The 21,125-nt window shown below is 40.3% G+C and overlaps 1 protein-coding gene across 11 annotated transcripts in view; it reads left to right on the top strand.

Annotated features, from left to right (window-relative positions):
* The window catches only part of ATAD2 (ATPase family AAA domain containing 2), a 91,862-nt gene that overhangs the window by 41,292 nt on the left and 29,445 nt on the right, over nucleotides 1–21,125 (top strand). For all 11 annotated transcript variants that reach the window (XM_070075455.1, XM_070075454.1, XM_051844788.2 and 8 more), the window contains 11 exons: nucleotides 670–719; nucleotides 1,243–1,408; nucleotides 1,738–1,840; nucleotides 2,107–2,194; nucleotides 4,443–4,601; nucleotides 5,184–5,301; nucleotides 10,210–10,317; nucleotides 14,392–14,500; nucleotides 16,090–16,205; nucleotides 18,564–18,738; nucleotides 19,719–19,807. In XM_070075455.1, coding sequence (XP_069931556.1) covers nucleotides 670–719; nucleotides 1,243–1,408; nucleotides 1,738–1,840; nucleotides 2,107–2,194; nucleotides 4,443–4,601; nucleotides 5,184–5,301; nucleotides 10,210–10,317; nucleotides 14,392–14,500; nucleotides 16,090–16,205; nucleotides 18,564–18,738; nucleotides 19,719–19,807 — 1,281 coding nt within the window. The remainder of the gene's footprint in view (nucleotides 1–669; nucleotides 720–1,242; nucleotides 1,409–1,737; nucleotides 1,841–2,106; nucleotides 2,195–4,442; nucleotides 4,602–5,183; nucleotides 5,302–10,209; nucleotides 10,318–14,391; nucleotides 14,501–16,089; nucleotides 16,206–18,563; nucleotides 18,739–19,718; nucleotides 19,808–21,125) is intronic.

Raw genomic sequence — 21,125 nt, 5'->3', positions numbered from 1 at the left:
TCTTAGGCTAAAGATTTCTTTTTTTTTTTTTTTTTTTTTAGATTTATTTTTGTTTATTTCAAAGAGTTACAGAGAGAGGTAGAGACAGAGAGGTCTTCCATCCGCTGATTCATACCTCAGATGGCTGCAACAGCTAGAGCTGCCCCAGATCTGAAGCCAGGAGCCAGGAGCAGCTTCTGGGTTTCCCACATGGGTACAGAGGCCCAAGCACTTGGGCCATCTTCTACTGCTTTCCCAGGCCATAGCAGAGAACTGGATCAGAAGTGGAGCAGCCAGGACTAGAACCGGCGCCCATATGGGATACCAGCGCTTCAGGCCAGGGGTTTAACCAGCTGTGCCACAGTGCCGGCCCCAAGGTTTTCATTTGTTGTTTCAAGTGTGATACTTTGCTTTTATTAAGTCAGTTAAGGCGCATATCAACTCTGTTTTGAGAGTTTTTTTTTTTTTTTTTAAGTTACATGAGCTTCATGTATTTCATATGTACAGATTTAGGAAAAAAATTTTTGACTGTTGCTGTACTTCATAAGCATAAATATTCTGAGCCTATATTTTCAGTACTTTTAAACAATGCAGAATTTACTTTCTAGGCTAATGTAACTTTGTCTTCATTTGTAGTATTATGAAATGTGGAATTTAAAATGTCAATTATTTAATACATTTTTCTTGTAGGCAGTTGGCTAGGCAGCAGGCTGATAAAAAAAAAGAGGAGTGCAAAGAAGGTAAGTAATGTTAATGACATTTTATTTATTGAATGTGTAATTAGATTTTTGTTTGATTATTATATCCTTATACAATCAATTTTATATAATGTGTATAGTTCATTAGGTTTTGATATAATACATACATAAGTTTATACCATAAAATCATCACCACAGTAAGATAATGAAATTAACTAGCTCTTCCAAAAGTAACTTCAGGGTACTTCATATTCTTTCCTGGCTCTTCACAGCTACTGTCCTCACTTTCTGTCACACACACACACACACACACACCCCAGTTTATGTGCGACCACTAACTCCCTTGTACATTTCTGTATAAGGCTTTGTGTCATACCTTCTTTTCCTTGGGAGTAGAAAGGCTGATCATCTGTTAGATGTGTGTTGTAACTATTTTTGTTTTCAAAATCCATAAGCTTAAGATACTCTAATTTTGTTATATGAAAGTATAACTATTCAGTTGTTCCTTTTGTAAGAGTTTTATAAATATTATATTTTGATTCTTTTTATGTGCACATCTGTGAAGACAAAGTGATTCCAGTTACTAGATCTTTGAGGACTAGAAACATTGTTCAAACTACAGAACACTTGCATGAAGAGAATGGTGATGTTGAAGTTCGTCGCAGTTGTAGGATTAGAAGTCGTTATGGTACTGTGAACCAGTCTGTGCTATTTGACAAACTTATAACAAAGTGAGTAAAAATTCCTTAGGTAAATATGACTTATCTGCCAAAATGTTTCTGTTAGGAAAGGATCATAATTTTTGATCAGCCTGAATATTTACTGCATTCAGTTTGTTTAAAGCATAAGAAAGAATGGTTTTTATAAATCTTTGTAATAGTTCTATATATGTGTTTAAATTCTTGTAAAGAATTTTTATAATATGTTTACACAGTAAATCAGTGCTTCTTGGAAAACTGTAACACCAAAAGATTACAATGGAAGGAAAAATTTTAATGTGTTTGATTTTTAAGAATCTGTTTTGAAATTTAATCTGATGTTTGTATCAATTTTTTTAAAGCACTGCTGAAGCTGTACTTCAAAAAATGGATGACATGAAAAAGATGAGGAGACAAAGAATGAGAGAACTTGAAGATTTGAGAGTGTATGATGAAGCAACAGAAGTAAATATTTTCTTCCATTAGAGGGATGATTTCATAATCTCCCAATTCATTCTTTCTCCATACAATTAATATAATTTAGTATATCATAATATAGTGATAAAATTATTAATCACTTTGTCTAGCATTTGTATGATCAGTCACTAGTTATTACTAGAGTTATAAGATTTTATTTCTGGAAATACCTTTATTTTAAGCAAGACTGGAAGATCATTCTGAATTTCTAAATATATATTAAATGTTTATTTCTTTTATCTAAATATTTTTAGGACAATCTTAATGTGTATACAAGAGGAAAACAAAAAAGTATTCAAAGAGCTGATGAAGAAACAACTGATAATCAAGAAGGCAGTGTGGGTTAGTCCTTTCTCATTTTGTCTTCAGTATTTGAATTTAATTTTTGTTTCGTAGGAAATCTTTATTTAGAAGCTAGGACATTTATGGAAGTTTGAGATCAGGGGACTAGTCATAATTTAAAAGATAAAATAGGGATAAGAGAGCTTAAATGAATAATATGTTTGGGAAATAACTGTATTCGATAATTCTGAAGCAGATAAAAGTGGTTATCAACACCATATATCTCTTTGTAAAAAGTGATTAAGTCTTGCTATTCCAGTTAGGATTTAGAAAAATTAAAATCTTAGTAGAATTAGTAAGTGAAAACCATTTTTAAAATTTTTGGTGTGATTGTTTTATCTTAAATAGGTTATTTGAGCTATGTTACTTGTTACTAACTGGATGGTACCTAGAAAGCTCAATGGGATGTTATACTTAAGTTTAAAACATAAAAGTTGGGCCCAGCTTTGTGGTGCAGAAGGTTAAGATGCTACCTACAATGTCGGCAATCCCCTATGAGCACCAGTTAAAGTCCTGGCTGCTCTACTTCTGATCCAGCTCCCTGTTAATGTGCTTGGGAAAGTGATGGAAGATGGCCAAAGTGCGTGGGTCTCTGCCACTCATATGGGAAACCTGGGTAGAGTTCCTAGCTCTTGGCTTTGGCCTGGCCTACCCCTGACTGTTGTAGCCATTTGGGGAGTGAACCAGTAAATAGAAGATCTTTCCCTCCTTTCCTCTCCCTCTCTTTCTTTCTAACTCTGCCATTCGAATAACATAAATCTTAAAAAAAAATAGTATTTATTTATTTAAAAGTCAGGAATAGAGAAAACAATTTTTAAACACAAGCTAAATGAGGCTGTCTTAAAACTTGTCAACATGTTAAATTAACTTGGAAGCTTAAGTGTATTAATAGGATTTCCAGGAACACTGTGAATTTTAGTTTGGTACTTATTAAAAGTAGGCTTCAATCTTTTTTCTCTACTTTTTTCCTTCTGATTTTTCTTTTAATTGTTTTTTACTTATTTGAAAGGCAGGGAAAGAGAGACCTCCTATGTGCCTGGTTTCCTACCCAAATGTTCATAACAGTCAGGGGTGAGACAGGCTATAGCCAAGAGCCAGGAACTGAATCCAGGTTTCTTTTGTGGATGGCAGGGACCCGACTACTTGAGCAGTTACCTGTTGCTTCCTAGGACGCACAAGAGCAGGAAGTTGGAATCTGGAGCAGAGCCAGGACCTACTCTGTTTTGGAATGTGGACATCCCAAATGGCATCTTTATGTGTGTGTGTGTGTGTGTGTGTGTTGTTTTAAAGATTTAAAGAGGTCTTCCATCCACTGGTTCATATCCCAAATGACCGCAAAAGCCTGGGCTGTGCTGGGCATAAGCCAGGTGCTTCTACCAGGTCTTCCATGTGGGTGCCAGGACCCAAATACTTGGGCCACCCTCCCCTGCTTTCTCAGGCCCATTAGCAGGGTACTGGATGGATAAGAAACAAAGCAGCTGGGACATGAACCATTGCATGTTTGGGATGCCAGTGTTGGAGGTGGTAGCTCGACCCACTATGCCACAACACGGACCCCTCAATGGCATCTTCCAAGATCAGACAAGATCAGCACATTCAGGGTAGATTGGCCATAGACTCAAACGGCATCTTTTTCTTTTTTTAATTGTACTTACTGAAATATATTGTGATGGTTCTCTGAACTTACATTGGTTCACTTTCTTGTTCTCACTTGTATTTGAAATGTTTGAAGTCTAGGACAAGTGATCTCTGGAAAGTGAGATGCTATTTTGCATTTTGGCTTAATTGCTACACCAAATGCCCACCACTGTAGGTCTTTTAATTAATTAATTATTTTAATTTTTATGTTTTTGAGAGAGTAATAGGGTAAAATAGATCCTGTTCACTGCCTCACTCCCCAGATACTCAAAACAGGTGGGTCTGGGCCATGGTTGAAGCTGGGAGCACAGTTTAGGTTGCCCATGTGGGTGGCAAGAACCCAATTATCTGAGCCATTGGCAGGAAGCTAGAATCAGGAACCAAAGCCAGAAGCTGAATACAAGTAGACTCTAAGTTATTTTTAATTCTATAACTTTACCATTTTGAAAAATCCTATTTAATCTTTCAAAAGAGTTACAAGTTCTTTTCTGTGAAGTATTTAAAAGTCGATAAATTTAAAAAGGGAGGCTCTCTTTTCCTCTCAACTCCCCTATATAAAAATTGTTAGCATTTTGGTGAGTTTCTTTCTAGAAGTGTTTCTTAATTGTAGAATCATCTGAAGAGGGTGAAGATCAAGAAGATGATGGTGAAGATGATGAAGATGAAGACGATGATGATGAAGATGAAGACGATGGAGAAGAAGATAATCAGAAACGATACTATCTTAGACAGAGAAAAGCTACTGTTTACTACCAGGCTCCATTGGAAAGTGAGTGCTATACATGTTTTTTCCAGAAGATGTTGTTATCTTAGCTTTATCATCCAGTCTCTTTGCTTTTTGTTTTGTTTTTTGGTATTTTCATGTTTTTGTTTTATTGAATACTCACAACTGTTTTAACTTATCCTAAATTTGCAGTAAGTCATTTCTTCCAAAGAGGTAAATGTTAGTCTTGACCAAGGCAAATAATTGGCTATTTTGAAATTTCATATTTGTCTTTATTTAGATTGCACAGCTTTCTACTTATTTCTCTGGTTAGTATATAAGGATTTTGATTTTTGTTAACATTGTACTTTAATATTTGTGAACATTTTACACAGGACTGACAATTCCTGATAATCATCTGTACAATCATGATGGTTGGTTGTAGCAAGTATAGATTTTGGTTGGTTGATGTCTACCTGGTACATATTTTCAGTATGTACCAATATGATGTAACAGCATGAATAGTAAAATAGTCTACAGCAAATATTTACTAGTACTTTCTTGTAAGACAGCACCTTTTGTAAGCATTTAAAATGAGCAGAATTATCTTTGTACATATTTATATGTCATATATGCTTCCTTTTTTAGAACCTCGTCACCAGAGGAAGCCCAATATATTTTATAGTGGCCCAACTTCTCCTGCAAGACCAAGATATCGATTATCTTCTGCGGGACCAAGAAGCCCTTATTGTAAACGAATGAACAGGTTTGGTTCTAAGATAGTGTTTGATTTATGACAACATAATCGTAGTTATATTGGGACAGGATTCTAGAGTCTTTGGATTCGATGTGTTAGAATATGTTGGGAATCACTTCTTGATCTTTTGGCTAAGATCAACTGTAAAATATGTTAGGAGAGAATACTTGAATTCTTTCCTGTTACTGCTCTAATTCCTAATACCAGTGACTAGATTTTACTTGTGCTTACACTAATAGTGTTGGTAACTACCATGTCAAGACATTGTTCTATGCTTTAGTAACACAGCGACCACTGATTTCAGTGTATACGGTATTTCTACCTCTGTGTTAAGTATTTTTACATAGATTGTTTCATTTAATGTTCACATTAAGTTAGTATGGGCTCAGTATTATCTTTCCATACTATCATGAACATATTCTCCTTCCGTGTCAAATATTCTAAGTTACAAAGCTTCTAGAGTGGCTATCCTATACTGGATCTGTTTTATAATTCATTTCTTTTTCAAGAGACATTCACTTAAATTATTTGTGGGTTCCTTTTCCTTCTACTTGCCAATAGTTGTTCTTCTCTGTCAACTATAAGTCCAAAGCAATAATTCTTGATAATTCCTCATTCTCTTGAGTAATGATATATTGGAGCAGTCAGGATCATAGCATAAGGTAATTTATGATTAAGAGAAGACTAAGGAAAAATTGGGATGGGGAAGGGTACCTTTTTCCTAGTACTATTAATCTGTCAGAATTAAGACTGGGGGGCGGCATCGTGGCGCACAGGGTTAATCCTCTGCCTGTGGTGCCGGCATCCCATGTGGGTGCTGGTTCTAGTCCCAGTTGCTCTTCTTCCAGTCCAGCTCTCTGCTGTGGCCTGGGATAGCAGTGGAGGATGGCCCAAGTGCTTGGGCCCCTGCACCCGCATGGGAGACCAGGAGGCAGCACCTGGCTCCTGGCTTCGGATCAGGCGCAGCTCCGGCCATTGCAGCCACTTGGGGAGTGAACCAATGGAAAGAAGACCTTTCTCTCTGTCTCTCTCTCTCACTGTCTATAACTACCTGTCAAACAAATTAAAAAAAAAAAAAAAAAGAATTAAGACTGAATCTTAGGAGATTTCAATTATTTGAACTGTTCTTGCTTCAAAGAAACATTATTTCATCATGTTTTGGGAAGCAATACCTTTGGAAGTGCTGAAGATGGATCTCTTTTAGGAAAATATTTACATCCATTGGTCTTTTAATTGATTGTCAGAATCACAAGTGTACATTCTAGATTTCTTATTCCATTGTCCCATTTCACATGACCGTGGCACAGAAGGATGGAGGATCAGGAAGGCAAACTCATGTGTCAGGACTTTTCCAGGATCAGTTGTGTTTGAAAGGTGGACCTTTGTCAGTATTCTTATAGACTCTGTAGAATATTGTTAAAGACTTGTCTTTTGGTAGTGAACTGTGATGGTCTTCAGAATAGAAGAGGAAAGTATAGTGTTCTCTCAAGTCCACACCACCACTAAGCTTGGGGCCAGGACAGCTGTCCTGGTTACCTGACTCAAGGGGAGGCTTCCGTATGATCCAGCAGAGTAGGCTGGCAGTTATACTTAGAGATTTAATTTCTTCATCAATCTTCAGTGTATTTATGCTTCTGGAAGTAGCATACTTGCTGATTGTCTGTACTGTAATGTATCTTGCCAGAGCATGGGGTTTGTTTTCTCTTTGGTGCTCATAAATTTCCACTTTTGGTTCAGTGTCCAGTCTTTCCCTGTGAAATGTCTCTCTGGTTGAATCACTTTTTGGTACAGAATTTTTATTCCCTTTATGATTACTTAACAGATGTTTGAGTGCTACCATGTGCCAGGCATGATGGGTATACAAATGACTAATGCAAGATTCCTGCCCTCGGAGCCAGCGCCGCGGCTCACTAGGCTAATCCTCCGCCTTGCGGCGCCGGCACACCGGGTTCTGGTCCTGGTCGGGGTGCCGGATTCTGTCCCGGTTGCCCCTCTTCCAGGCCAGCTCTCTGCTGTGGCCAGGGAGTGCAGTGGAGGTTGGCCCAAGTCCTTGGGCCCTGCACCCCATGGGAGACCAGGAGAAGTACCTGGCTCCTGCCATCGGATCAGAGCGGTGTGCCAGCCACAGCGCACCGGCCATGGCGGCCATTAGAGGGTGAACCAATGGCAAAGGAAGACCTTTCTCTCTGTCTGTCTCTCTGTCTCTCTCACTGTCCACTCTGCCTGTCAAAAATAAATAAATAAATAAATAAAATAAAATAAAATAAAATAAAATAAAATAAAATAAAAAGATTCCTGCCCTTGGGCCTCATAGACTAAAGGAAAATCCTGACACATTTAAATTGAAGTATGAGCTAAGAGATGTTAGCTATCCCCTGAGTAACATTGACATGCTGACCTTTCTTTGGCTTGGTAACTTCCTTAGATGTTTTTTTAAAGCATTCTTGAGATACCATACAGTTAACCCATCTAAAGTATATAATTCAGTGACTTTTAGTATATTCACAGAGTTGTATAACTATTACCACAATTGTAAAGCATTTCATCACCTCAGAAAGAAATTCATCATCCTCTAATGTTTCCATTCCCCTAGCCCTAAGCAAACATCAATCTGTATTCTGTCTATAGATTTACCTCTCTTGGGTATTTCATATAAGTTGATTCTCTTGTGACTGATTTCACTTAATACAGCATTTCCAGGATTTAACAGTTTTATATCATGTATCAGTATTTCATCCTTTTCTGTTGCGAAATAACATTTTATTGAATGGCTACATACTATATATTTATCTGTTTATCATTGGACATTTGAACTTCTACTTTGGATGTTAAGAATAATACTATTGTGAACATTTGCTTACCAGTTTTTATGTGAATATATGAGAGAGCTTCCAAAACTGATGGGAATTCTTATAGCAGTTAAGACACACTGGGATGCTTGCATCCCATATCAGAGTGCATGGATTTGAGTCCCAGCTCTTCGTGCTTCAGCTTCCTGCTAATGCACACCCTGGGAGGCAGCAGATAATGTGTTTAGTGCTTGGGTCCTTGATACCTTCAAAGGAAACCAGAGTTCTGGCTCTGAATTTGGCCTGGCCCAGTCTTGTCTGTTGTGGGCATTTGGGTATGAACTAGCAGATGGAGAATCTTTCTCTGTTACTCTGCCTGTCTCTCTGCTTTTAAATAAATAAAGGTACCTCCTTCTTTGATGGCCTGTTCTTTCCACTGGGATCTCATTCACAGAGATCTTTTGTGTTTTTTGGAAATGCCTACTGACACTGTGACTCAGGAAAAGTTCTTTTTTTTTTTTTTTAAAGATTGATTGATTGAATGAATGATTTGAAAGGCAGAGTTACAAAGAAGCAGAGAGAGGTCTTCATCCGATGGTTCATTCCCCAGATGGCTGCAACGGCTGGAGCTGAGCCGATCCGAAGCCAGGAGCTTTTCTGGTCTCCCACATGGGTGCAGGGGCCCAAGGACTTGGACCATCTACTGCTTTCCCAGGCCACAACAGGGAGCTAGATTGGAAGTAGAACAACCAGGTCTGGTGCCCATATGGGATGTCAGCACCGCAGGCGGCGGCTCTACCTGCTACACAACAGCACTGGCCCCAGGAAAAGTTCTAAACTCTGAGTTAATAGAATACATAAAGATTTTTCTCAACCAAATCATTTTTCCTGTCTTTTGCAACTGTCCAAAGATGGGAGTGATTAAGACATTTTTGGTGTGCATGTTGCACATGGTATCTTACCAGCCAGCTAAGAATTTGATAGTATTTTCATCTTTTCTGAGTAAGAAAACTCTATGGGATGGGTGACTCATCCACATTTATACAGCTATTAAAAGTTGAAAATTCATGGTTATTGGTATACTCCAAATAGATAAAAGGCCATCTTGTTTTTCACTGTTTCCCAGCAGTTTTTAAAAAGCTTTCCTGATACATACAAAAATACTCTTTTTATATATTAAAATCCTTTTAAAGTTGACATTTCAAAATTCATGATTCCTCCTAAATGTGAAAGTATATATACTATTATATTGAAAATATGTTTATTGGCCGGCGCTGTGGCTCACTAGGCTAATCCTCCGCCTGCGGCGCCGGCACCTTGGGTTCTAGTCCCAGTTGGGGCGCTGGGTACTAGTCCTGGTTGCTCCTCTTCCAGTCCAGCTCTCTGCTGTGGCCTGGGAGTATAGCAGAGGATGGCCCAAGTGCTTGGGTCCCTGCACCCGCATGGGAGACCAGGAGGAAGTACCTGGCTTCTGTCTTTGGATTGGCGCAGTGCTAGCAATAGCGGCCATTAGGGAAGTGAACCAACGGAAGGAAGACTTTTCTCTCTGTCTCTCTCTCGCTGTCTTTAACTCTGTTTCTCTCTCTCTTTCTCTACCTGTCCCCCTCCCCCCCCCCAAAAAAAGTGTATGTTAAAGATTTATTTATTTATTTGAGAGGGAATTACAGAGAGAGTGTGTTCCATACAATGATTCACTTCCCAAATGGCTACATCTGCCACAGCTGGGCCAAGCCTGAACTATGAGTCAGGAAGTGCTTCAGGGTCTCCCACATGGGTAGCAGCTGCCTTCCCTAGTGTGTTAGCAGGGAGCTGGGGTTGGAAGCAGAACAGCAGGGACTTGAAACTGTGCTTTGACATGGGATGCCAGAGTTGCAGGTGGCAGTTGAGCTTGCTGTGCCACAATGCTGACTCCTGAAAATGTTTTTAAATTATAGTCCCAATACCTTTTCTCTCTGAGAATAACAGGCTTTTTTTACCCCAAAGATTGAACCAACAGAGTTTACTTTGGTGTTTCAGCAAATATTAATTTTATGATAACTTTTTGGATCATTAGGTGTGCATCTTTAAGTCTGGTGGAAAAAAATCCTGCCTTCCCTCATCATCATTTCAGATTTCCCCTTTATTCTAGGAGAAGGCATGCAATCCACAGTAGTGACTCTACTTCATCTTCCTCTTCAGAAGATGAACAACAATTTGAGAGGCGAAGAAAAAGGAGCCGTAATAGAGCCATTAATAGGTGAGTGCCATTAATTTCCTCTTTTAAACTATCAGCTATCTTTATTTTAAAAAATAGGAAAAAGAATAATTTGGAAATGAATAAAGCTTGACTGATTTAAAAGGTTAATATACAAACCAGTATAGTGTCTTGTTAAAATGTCTGCAGTTGAAACAAATAATAGGTAAGAACATATGGTTATGATTTTATGCTGAGACTTTATGTAGTCCAAAAAGACACATAATGACTTGAAGAAATAGCTGCTTTTCCACTTTAAGTGTATTTTTCTGGTTATAATAGTAACATATTCTTACTGTGGAACTCTTAAGGATAATTGAAGGATTTATTTCATAATTCTTTATAGTGTGAGTGGAAATACACTTACCAACTCATTTGCTTTTCATAACAATTTTGAAGTAGATAGGCAATGGATTATTCTCATTTTATAGTTGTAGCTGGATAAATAAATGTACAGTGCTTGAATTCTGATAATAAAATACTCTTAGAACAAGAAATAATGCTTAACAAAGCTGTTGAAACCTGATAATTGAAGGGACAACAAACCAACCATTCTTTGTACCTAAGTTATATCATGTTAGACCTGTCCTTTCCAATACAGTAAGCACTTAGCCACATGTGGCTATTAAGCACTTGAAATGTAGTTGGTCTGAGTTGCGACACACTCTGATTTTTTATAAAATACAGACTTGGATTTCAAAAACAGCACAAAAAAGAATGGTACAATTTTTCAGTTTTTAAATTTTTTATTTTTTTTATTGTGGGTTGAAATAATACTAGTTTGGATCTATTAGGATAAATTAAATACCTAATTTCCATTTGTTAAATGTGGCTAATAGAAAATTTTGAATTCTATTTGTGACTTGAATTTTATGTCTGTTGGGATGGCAGTGAGTTAGATTATCCAGAAGCTGTATACTTGTATTTGTTTTTCTGATCTTCATTCGTGGAAATGTGCATCTGATCCTGTGAATTATGTTATTTAGTTATATTTTTTCTGAAAATTATTTAAGGGTAATAGTCATAAGAAATGGCAGTTGAAATTTTTTCATTGTAGATTTCATATTATAAATCCCTTATGATGTTACTGCACAGTAAGGTGGCTTATCATTAACAATATTGTGTTGAATATTTCAGAATAGCTATAAGAAGAATGTTCTCACCACAAAGAAATAATTGTGTGAGGTGACAGATTGCTAAGTAGTAGTTTTATTATTATATAATATTATTTATATATATTTAATTCATATATCAAAATATCACAGTGTGTCCCATCAGTAAATAGTTATGTTGAGGTTGGCAGGAATTGTTACTTGAGAGAGCATGGTATGCTTTTACTTACTTGTCCAGGTGTAGCATTCATTCTGTGCTTAGGCATTCTGGTACAAGGATTTTCCTTTAGCATAAGCTATCTTCATGATGAGGTTCATCTACATGTATTCTTTGCAACCTACCATACCTGTGATTTGTGTGTTGTTTTTTTTTTTTTTAATCTCAAGTATTTATTGTCTGTTTGCAAAAATTAAGAAATGGCTTCTGCTCTCATGAAACCTAACAATTTATTTATTCCAATATTTGACTACATTAAAAACAACTGCAGGGGGCCAGTGCTGTGTTGCAGCAGGTAAAGCCACCACCTGCAGTGCCGGCATCCCTTATGGACGCCGGTTTGAGTCCTAGCTGCTCCACTTCCAATGCAGCTTTCTGGGAAAGCAGTATTTTTTTTTTAATACTTATTTGAAAGGCAGAGATGGAGATCTTCAATCACTAGTACATCCTTCAAATGCCTGCAACAACAAGGAGTAGGCCAGACTGAAGCCAGGAGCCTGGAACTCAGTCCAGGTCTCTCATGTGAGTGGCAGGGACTCAAGTACTTGAGCCATCATCTCCTACCTCCCAGGGTGCACATTAGCAGGAGGCTTGGATCAGAAGCAGATCCAGGACTTGAACTCAGGCACTCTGAAAGGGGGTGCAGGTGTCCGAGGTATTATCTTACCAAATACAGCCCCCTGCCCCCATTGCTTTTGAAAATAGTTGGGAAATTAGGGATATATTCTTGCTTGAGGGTATTGATAGGGTTCCAAATGATGATTGACAATACTTTGCTGGGAGATATTATAGCAGAGTTATGCCAGGTGTGCTTGCCACCTCCTAGTTGAGCAGATAACCTTCCATGCCTTGGCTTTCATTTCTTAATTTTAATTTTATTTGAGAGGCAGAGAGAGCGAGATCTTCCATCCACTGGTTCACTTCCTGGATACCAGCAACAGCTAGGGCTGGACCAGGTTGAAGCCAGGAACCTAAAGTTTATCTGGATTTCCCAAGTAGGTGACAGGGACCCAAGTACCTGAGCTGTCATCTGCTGCCTCCCAGGTGCACAATTAGCAGTTATCTAGATTGGAAAAGAAGGTGCTTTTTAATGGTGCTTTTGGCATCCAGATAACTTGATATTTTTATTTGATTATATACATTAGTAATAACACTTCAGATATAAATATTCTTTTTTTTAAGATTTATTTTATTTATTTGAAAGAGAGTTAGAGAGAGAGGTCTTCCATCTGCTGGTTTACTCCCCAGATGGCCACAACGGCTGGAGCTGGGCCGATCCGCCACCAGGAGCCAAGAACTACTTCCGGGTCTCCTACGTGGGTGCAGGAGCCCAAGGACTTAGGCCGTCTTCCACTGCTTTCCCAGGCCTTGCAGAGAGCTGGATCTGAAGAGGAGAAACCAGGACTAGAACCGGCGCCCATATAGGATGTCGGCGCTTCAGGCCAAGAGGTTAACCTGCTGCGCCACAGCACTGGCCTCATCAGATATAAATATTTCTAATACTTAATTTCTAGACATGTAAAGAAAATGAGGAAATTGAAGCAAATAATCTTTTTTTTTTTTTTTTTTTGAAGATTTATTTATTTGAAAGTCAGAGTTACAGAGAGAGAGAGGAAAGGCAGAGAGAGAGAGAGAGAGGTCTTCCATTCACTGGTTCACTCCTCAATTGGCTGCAACGGCTGGAATGCGCCGATCCAAAGCCAGGAGCCGGGAGCTTCCCCCAGGTCTCCCACACAGGTGCAGGGGTCCAAGCACTTGGGCATCTTCCACTGCCTTCCCAGGCCACAGCAGAGAGCAAGATCGGAAGAGGATCAGCCAGGCCCTGAACCGGCGCCCACGTGGGATGCCGGTGCCTCAGGCCATGGTGTTAACCCGCTGAGCCACAGTGCAGCTGGCCCCAGAAGCAAATAATCTTAAGAATGCTCCAATTGAATTTTTTAAATGCGAACCAAGTGACTGTTTTTGCTGTCTCAGCTTATATCTTTTTTTCTTCCATTGTTTCTTTTTCTCTAAAAAATTTTTTTTAAGATTTATTATTTATTTGAGAGGCAGAGCAAGAGAGATAGAAGTCTTCCATCCACAGGTTCACTCCCCAAATGGCTGCAACAGCTGAAGGTAGGCTGATCTGAAGCCAGGAATCATGAGCTTCCTCTGGTGTCCCATGCAGGTGCAGGGGCTCAAGGACTTGGGCCATCTTCTGCTTTTCCAGGCCATAGAGGAGAGCTGGATCGGAAGTGAAGCACCCGGGACTCGAACCGGTGACCATGTGCATGCCTGCACTGCAAGTAGCAGCTTTACCCACAGTGCTACAGTGCAGGCTCCTTTTTTCTCTAAGATTTATTGATTTACTTGAAAGGCAGAAATAGAGAGGAGGAAAGAGATCTTCCATCCATTGGTTCACTCCCCAGATGGCCACAATGGCCAGTGCAGGGCTAGACTGAAGCCATGAGCCAGAATGTTCTTCCAGTCGCCCGCATGATTGCAGGAGCCCAAGCACTTGGACCATATTGCACTGCTTTTCCATGTGCATTTAGCATGGAGCTGGATTGGAAGTGGAGCAGCTGGGGCTCGAACCAGCACCCATAGGGGATTCCAGCACTGTAGGCAGAGGCTTGACTTTCTATGCTACAGTGCTGCTCCACTCCAATTGAATTGAAAATTTTTTTTAATTCTAAAAGAAGATGTCATTGTTTTAACATGGAATTTGAGCAGGAAGGTGAGATGACGTGTGTGTATCTTTTTTAATAGGTGCCTCCCACTAAATTTTCGGAAAGATGAATTAAAAGGAATTTATAAAGACCGAATGAAAATTGGAGCAAGCCTCGCTGATGTTGATCCAATGCAACTTGATTCTTCAGTGAGTACTCTGTTCTGAAACGTATGCTTGTTCTTTTAAAGTTAAAAAAGAAACCTGTGTGTGGTTGTTTTTTGACAGGCAGAGTGGACAGTGAGTGAGAGAGAGAGAGACAGAGAGAAAGGTCTTCCTTTTCAGTTGGTTCACCCCCCAAATGGCCGCTCTGGTGGCACGCTGCAGCCTGTGCACTGCGCCAATCCGAAGCCAGGAGCCAGGTGCTTCTCTTGGTCTCCCATGCGGGTGCAGGGCCCGAGAACCTGGGCCATCCTCCACTGCACTCCCTGGCCACAGCAGAGAGCTGGCCTGGAAGAGGGGCAACTGGGACAGAATCCGGTGCCCCGACCGGGACTAGAACCTGGGGTGCTGGCGCCACAGGTGGAGGATTAGCCTAGTGAGCCACGGCGCTGGCCTTGGTCTGTTTTTGTTTGTTTGTTTGTTTGTTTGTTTGTTTTTGACAGGCAGAGTGGACAGTGAGAGAGAGAGACAGAAAGAAAGATCTTCCTTTTGCCGTTGGTTCACCCTCCAATGGCCGCCGCGGCCAGCACGCTATGGCTGGCGCACCGCGCTGATCTGATGGCAGGAGCCAGGTGCTTCTCCTGGTCTCCCATGGGGTGCAGGGCCCAAGCACTTGGGCCATCCTCCACTGCACTCCCGGGCCACAGCAGAGAGCTGGCCTGGAGGAGGGGCAACCGGGACAGAATCCGGCACCCCGACCGGGACTAGAACCCGGTGTGCCGGCTCCACAAGGCGGAGGATTAGCCTAGTTAGCCGCAGCGCCGGCCGGTTTGTTTTTAATTTGAGAAAACAGATCTCCTATCTGCTGGTTCTCTCCCCAGATGTCCACAAACTAAGCCAGACTGGAGCCAGTAGCTAGTAATTCAGTCCAGATCTGTCATGTGGCTGGCAGTGCCCAGCCACTTGAGCCATCACTTACTGGTTTCCAGGGTCTTCTTGGCAGGAAGCTTAAATGTTGAGCAAGAGCTGGAAATCAAACCCAAGACTCATATGGGATACAGGCATCTTAATGTCTGTCAAAGATACTTCCCCTGCCAACCTCTTGGCTTCTTTTAAAATGAGAAACTTGAACCTTTGCATGCATGGGTTTTTTTGGTTTGTTTTTGTTTTTTGTTTTAAGATTTACTTATTTGTTTGAATGGCAGATTTACAAGAGAGAAAAAGAGAGAGATCGTCTACCCTCTGGCTCAGTCTCCGAATGGCTACAACAGCCAGGGTTGGACCAAGCTGAAGCCTGGAGCCAGAAGTTTCTTCTGGGCCTCCCATGTGGGAGCTGGGGCCCAAACACTTGGGCCATCCTCCAATGCTTTTCCAGGCACATTAGCAGAGAGCTAGATCGGAAGTGGAACAGTTGAGACCCAAAGCCAAACCCATGCCCTTATGGGATGCCAGTATCATAAGTGGCAGATTTACCTGTTATGCCACAATGCTAGCCCCTGTATGTGTGTTTTAAAAATCTTCAGACCACTGAGATACTATTAGTTGTCAGTGTGTGGGTATATATAGTTTAGAAGTGAGGTAACATTTTAGTTTTCACTCTAGATCTTAAGAATGTCAATATTCATTTCCATTTCCAGGTACGATTTGATAGTGTTGGTGGCTTATCCAATCATATTGCAGCTCTAAAAGAGATGGTGGTGTTTCCATTGCTCTATCCAGAAGTTTTTGAAAAATTCAAAATTCAACCCCCAAGGTAATTTAATTATACTTTGAGTTTTAGCTGTAATCTGTGCTATGCTGCTTTTGCTTTTTTCAATTCTTCTACCTTAATTAGTAACCTGTTTTTAACTTTCAAAATTTATTTGTTTTAATTTTATTTGAGAGAGAGAAATCTTCCATCTGCTGGTTCACTCCTCAGGTGCCCCCAGCCACCAGGACTGGGCCAGGCCAAGCAAGGAACTTGGAACTCTGTTCTGATTTTCCATGACGGTGGCAGGAACCCAAATAGCTGTAGGGCACACCTAGGAGATTGGAATCGAAAGCAGAGCTGAGACTTGAACCTAGATACTGTGATATGGGACATAACTGTCCCAAGCAATGCCTTAACCACTGTGCCAACTCCTGCTTCTTAATCCATTTTTAAATTCTACTTCCTCAGCTGGCGCCGTGGCTCATCAGGCTAATCCTCTGCCTGCAGTGCCGGCACCCTGGGTTCTAGTCCCGGTTGGGGCACCGGATTCTGTCCCGGTTGGTCCTCTTCCAGTCCAGCTTTCTTCTGTGGCCCGGGAGTGCAGTGGAGGATGACCCAGGTCCTTGGACTCTGCACCCGCATGGGAGACCAGGAGGAAGTAACTGGCTCCTGGCTTTAGATCGGCGCAGCGCGCCGGCCGCAACGCACCGACCGTAGCAGCCACTTGGGGGGTGAACCAGCAGAAAAAGGAAGGCCTTTCTCTCTGTCTCTCTCTCATTGTCTAACTCTGCCTGTCAAAAAAAAAAAACAAATAAATAAAAAAAAATTCTACTCCCTGATTCTTTTTCCTAATTCAGCTTTTCTCTTCAAATCACCCATTGTGGAAAAATTGATTTATGAACTTCTTCAAGTTAATAAACATTTTTCCCTTTCCATTATAAAAAATTAAACATAGGTAAATTTTGAATTTTGTAATTTTATATGTCAAAAAGTTATTAATATTGAATTTAGCACTTAAAGGAAATATTGAAAGTGCCTAAAATCAATTACAGGGGCTGGTACTGTGGTGTAGCAGGTAAAGCTGCCACCTGCAGTGCAGCATCCCATGTGGGCACTATTTAGAGTCCTAGCTGCTCCACTTCCAATCCAGCTCTCTGAAAGCAGTAGAAGATGGCCTGAGTGCTTGGGCCCCTGCACCAGCGTGGAAGACCCGGAAGAAGCTCCTGGCTCCTGGCTCTTGATCGGCCTAGCTCCAGCTGTTGCGGCCATTTGGGGAGCATACCGGTAGATGGAAGATCTTTCTTTCTCTGTCATTGCCTCTGCCTCTCTGTAACTGTGTCTTTCAAATAAAATAAATAAATCTTTATTTTAGAAAATCAGTTACTGAATCTTAAAAGAGTAGGCTACTCAAATTTTCTTTTCATTTCTCCTTCTTTACAACTCACATTTTCCTTCCATAAAAACTGAATTGTGTGACTGTACGTATATTCAAGTCAAGGTGATATGATAATAAGCATGTTGAATGGATGAAAGAAAGTATGTTTCGGGGCCAGCCTTGTGGTACAGGAGATTAAGCCACTGCCTGTGACATTGGCATCTCCTATGAGCACCCCATATGAACACTTCAGTTCAACTCCCTACTAACGCACATGGGAAAGGACCTGAAGACAGCCCAAGTGCTTAGGCCCCTGTCACCCAGATGGGAGCCACAGACAGAGTTCAGGCCCCTGGCTTCAACTTGTTCCAGCCCTGGCTGTTGCAGCCATTTCGAGAATGAACCAGTGGATGGATGATCTCTTGGCCTTTGTGTAACTCTTGCCTTTCAAATACATAAAGTCTTTAAAAGAGTATATTTCAAGTAAAGGGTGTTATTTGTACAATATCACTGTTAATTTTATGATATCAGTATATCCTCCCAAGTTTTTAAATTTTTTGTGGGATGAATCTATACTTTTGTTAATTTATGGGTTTTTTTTTTTTTTTTTTTTTTTTTAAAGATTTATTTGTTTGAAAGTCAGAGTTATATATATGGAGAAGAGGGGAGACAGAGAGGTCTTCCATGGTTGGTTTACTCCCCAGCTGGCCGCAATGGCCGGAGCTGCGCTGATCCAAAGCCAGGAGCCAGGAGCTTCTTCCAGGTCTCCCACACTGGTACAGGGGCCCAAGGATTTGGGTCATCCTGTACTGCTTTCCCAGGCCATAGCAGAGAGCTGGATTGGAAGTGGAGCAGCCGGGTCTCAAACCGGCGTTCATATGGAATGTTGGCACTTCAGGCAACAGCACTATGCCAGAATGCCGGCCTCTGACTTATGTTCTTTTATTCACGGTTTTAGTGAATTCATGAAATTGGTTTTAATTCTTGTTTAAACCATCATCTTCTTTTTGAAATAACACTAAAATATTTAATGTCTTGTTTTACAGAGGTTGTTTGTTTTATGGTCCACCTGGAACTGGAAAAACTCTAGTTGCTAGAGCACTTGCCAATGAGTGCAGTCAAGGGGATAAGAGAGTAGCATTTTTCATGAGGAAAGGTGCTGATTGTCTGAGTAAATGGGTAGGGGAATCTGAAAGACAGCTGCGATTGCTATTTGATCAGGTATGATGGTTAAATTTACATGTATAAGTGGTTCTTTAATCTGTACAGATGGAAGTATACAAGGATTAGATAGATCTTGAATTTTAATCATTTTCCAGAGCAGTAAACTAAGGAATTCAAGCAAATGTGCAGACTTTCTAGATTACTTTCTCTTACTTGACAGAATAACACTGGTCTACAAAAGGAATATTTAGGTCCCAGTTCTTTGGAGACTAAGGTCTATTATACTTAGAGAATGGTAATCTCATATGTAAAGAAAGATAATAGTAATGAATTGTGTCTCAGTATGGGAATTGAACACTAGTTCTTCCCTGCAGTGACTTTCAGTTTCAAATCCCAGATTATTGGCAGCACATTGTGAGGTAGTACATCTCTTAAAATCTCTTTTAAAGCTTTTAAATCTCTTTTTGGAACACTGAGGATCTTTATTTTTGTCTATGGAAATAGTGATTTCCCCACTTGATGTGGAAGAGGGCTGTCATCTTTTTTTGTCTTGTTTCCAGTTAGTATTATTAGTTAGTTTTTTGTTTTTTTGTTTTTTTGTTTTTTTTTTTAAGTGGTAAGCATGCTGGCAAAGCTTAATGTAGAGTACACCTGACAGATCAGGCAGGCATCTCAGTAAAGAACTGAGAGCGTCCAGTTAGTCTTTATTTGATGTTTTCTATGTTATAATAGCTATAGTTATGAGAAATCTAGTTTGAGTATTTCCAGCTAAAGATGTAGATAGAATTAATTTGTATGTTATTAGAATTTAGTCTGAGTCCTTAAAACATAGTTCTTGGAATTTACATTTAGATTTATAAGTTATAAATACTGGTAAGCAAGTTTGAATGAAAATCAATTCTAATTATATATATATTCAGATTGATAAGGTATTCTGGCAAGCAAGTTTGAATGCAAGTGGGTTAAAATGGTTCATATTAAGTTTACATTTTTGAGTTTTTTTTTTTATGATAATGTGAACTGGCCCTGCTTTGTAGGCCTATCAGATGCGTCCGTCGATTATTTTCTTTGATGAAATTGATGGTCTGGCTCCAGTACGGTCAAGCAGGCAAGATCAAATTCACAGGTAAAACTTAATGGATGCACTTCTACCTTTCTTCCTATATTCTGGGATGAATTGATGTATGAAGGATGAAACATTAAATAATGAGAAACTTTATAAAACTAAACAATGATTTCTGCTTTTGATAATAGAACCCATAAATAGAGAGAGTACAAATTAAAAAGTAAACCTGTTCTGACTATCAGTGTTCTAAAGCGTGGTTTACAAATCTTGGTTGCCGGGACAGGTGTTATGACGCAGTGAGTTAAGCCACCACTTGGGATGTGTACATTCCACATCAGAATGTCAGTTCGAATCCCCGCTACTCTGTTCCAGTCCAACTTCCTGTTAATGCATCCTGGGAGATAACAGATGACAGTTTAAATGTTTAGATCCCTACCACCCCAGGCTCCTAGCTTTGGCCTGACCCAGCCCTGGCTGTGTTTGGTTTGGGGGAATGATCCAGCAAGTTGAAGATTGCTCTCTCTTTGTCTCTTCTGCTCTGCAAGTAGATGAATAAATTAAACATTTTTTGAAGCTTGGTAACATGAGATCTAACTTACAGACAAATGTTCACAGACCAATGAGATGAAATGAGTAAAGAAGGCCAGTGTTAAGAGTGGAGCTGTGGGGGCCGACACTGGCGCAGTGGGCTAATCCTCCGCTGATGGTGCCAGAATCCCATATGGATGCTGCTTCAAGTCCCAGCTGCTCTTCTGATCCAGCTTTGCTATGGCCTGGGAAAGCAGTAAAAGTGCTTGGGCCTCTGCACCTGCATAGGAGACTCGGAAGAAGATGCTGACTCTTGGCTTCTGGCTGTTACAGCCATTTGGGGAGTGAACCAGCGGATGGAAGGCCTGTCTCTGTCTCTGCATCTTTCTGTCTGTAACTCTACCTCTCAAATACTTTTTTTTTTTTTTTAATGGAGCTATAGTGGGGCATATGGCCATGTCCTATCACAAGGGAGTGGACATATTTTTTAAAAGATTTATTTTATTTGAAAGGCAGAGTTAGAGGAAGAGACCTTTCATCCTCTGGCTGCAATGGCCAGGCTGAAGCCAGGAGCTCCATCTGGGTCTCCCACATGAGTGTCAGGGGCCCAAGCATCCATATTCAACTCTTTTTCCAGGTGCATTAACAGAGAGTTTGATAGGTAGAGGATCAGTCAGGATTCAAGCTGGCACTCATATGGGATGTTAGCGTTGCAAGTATTAGCTTAACTCACTGTGCCACAGTGCTAGCCCCTCAACCTTTTTTGCTTTAAAAGATTTATTTATTTGAAAATCCAGAGTTATACAAAGAGAGGAAGAAAGAGCAAGAGAGATCCTCCATCCATTGATCC

Source organism: Oryctolagus cuniculus, chromosome 6 (assembly GCF_964237555.1).
Source record: "Oryctolagus cuniculus chromosome 6, mOryCun1.1, whole genome shotgun sequence".
Lineage (NCBI taxonomy): Eukaryota > Metazoa > Chordata > Mammalia > Lagomorpha > Leporidae > Oryctolagus > Oryctolagus cuniculus.
Note: the sequence above shows the minus strand (reverse complement) of the source record. Positions and strands in the feature narration are given on the sequence as shown.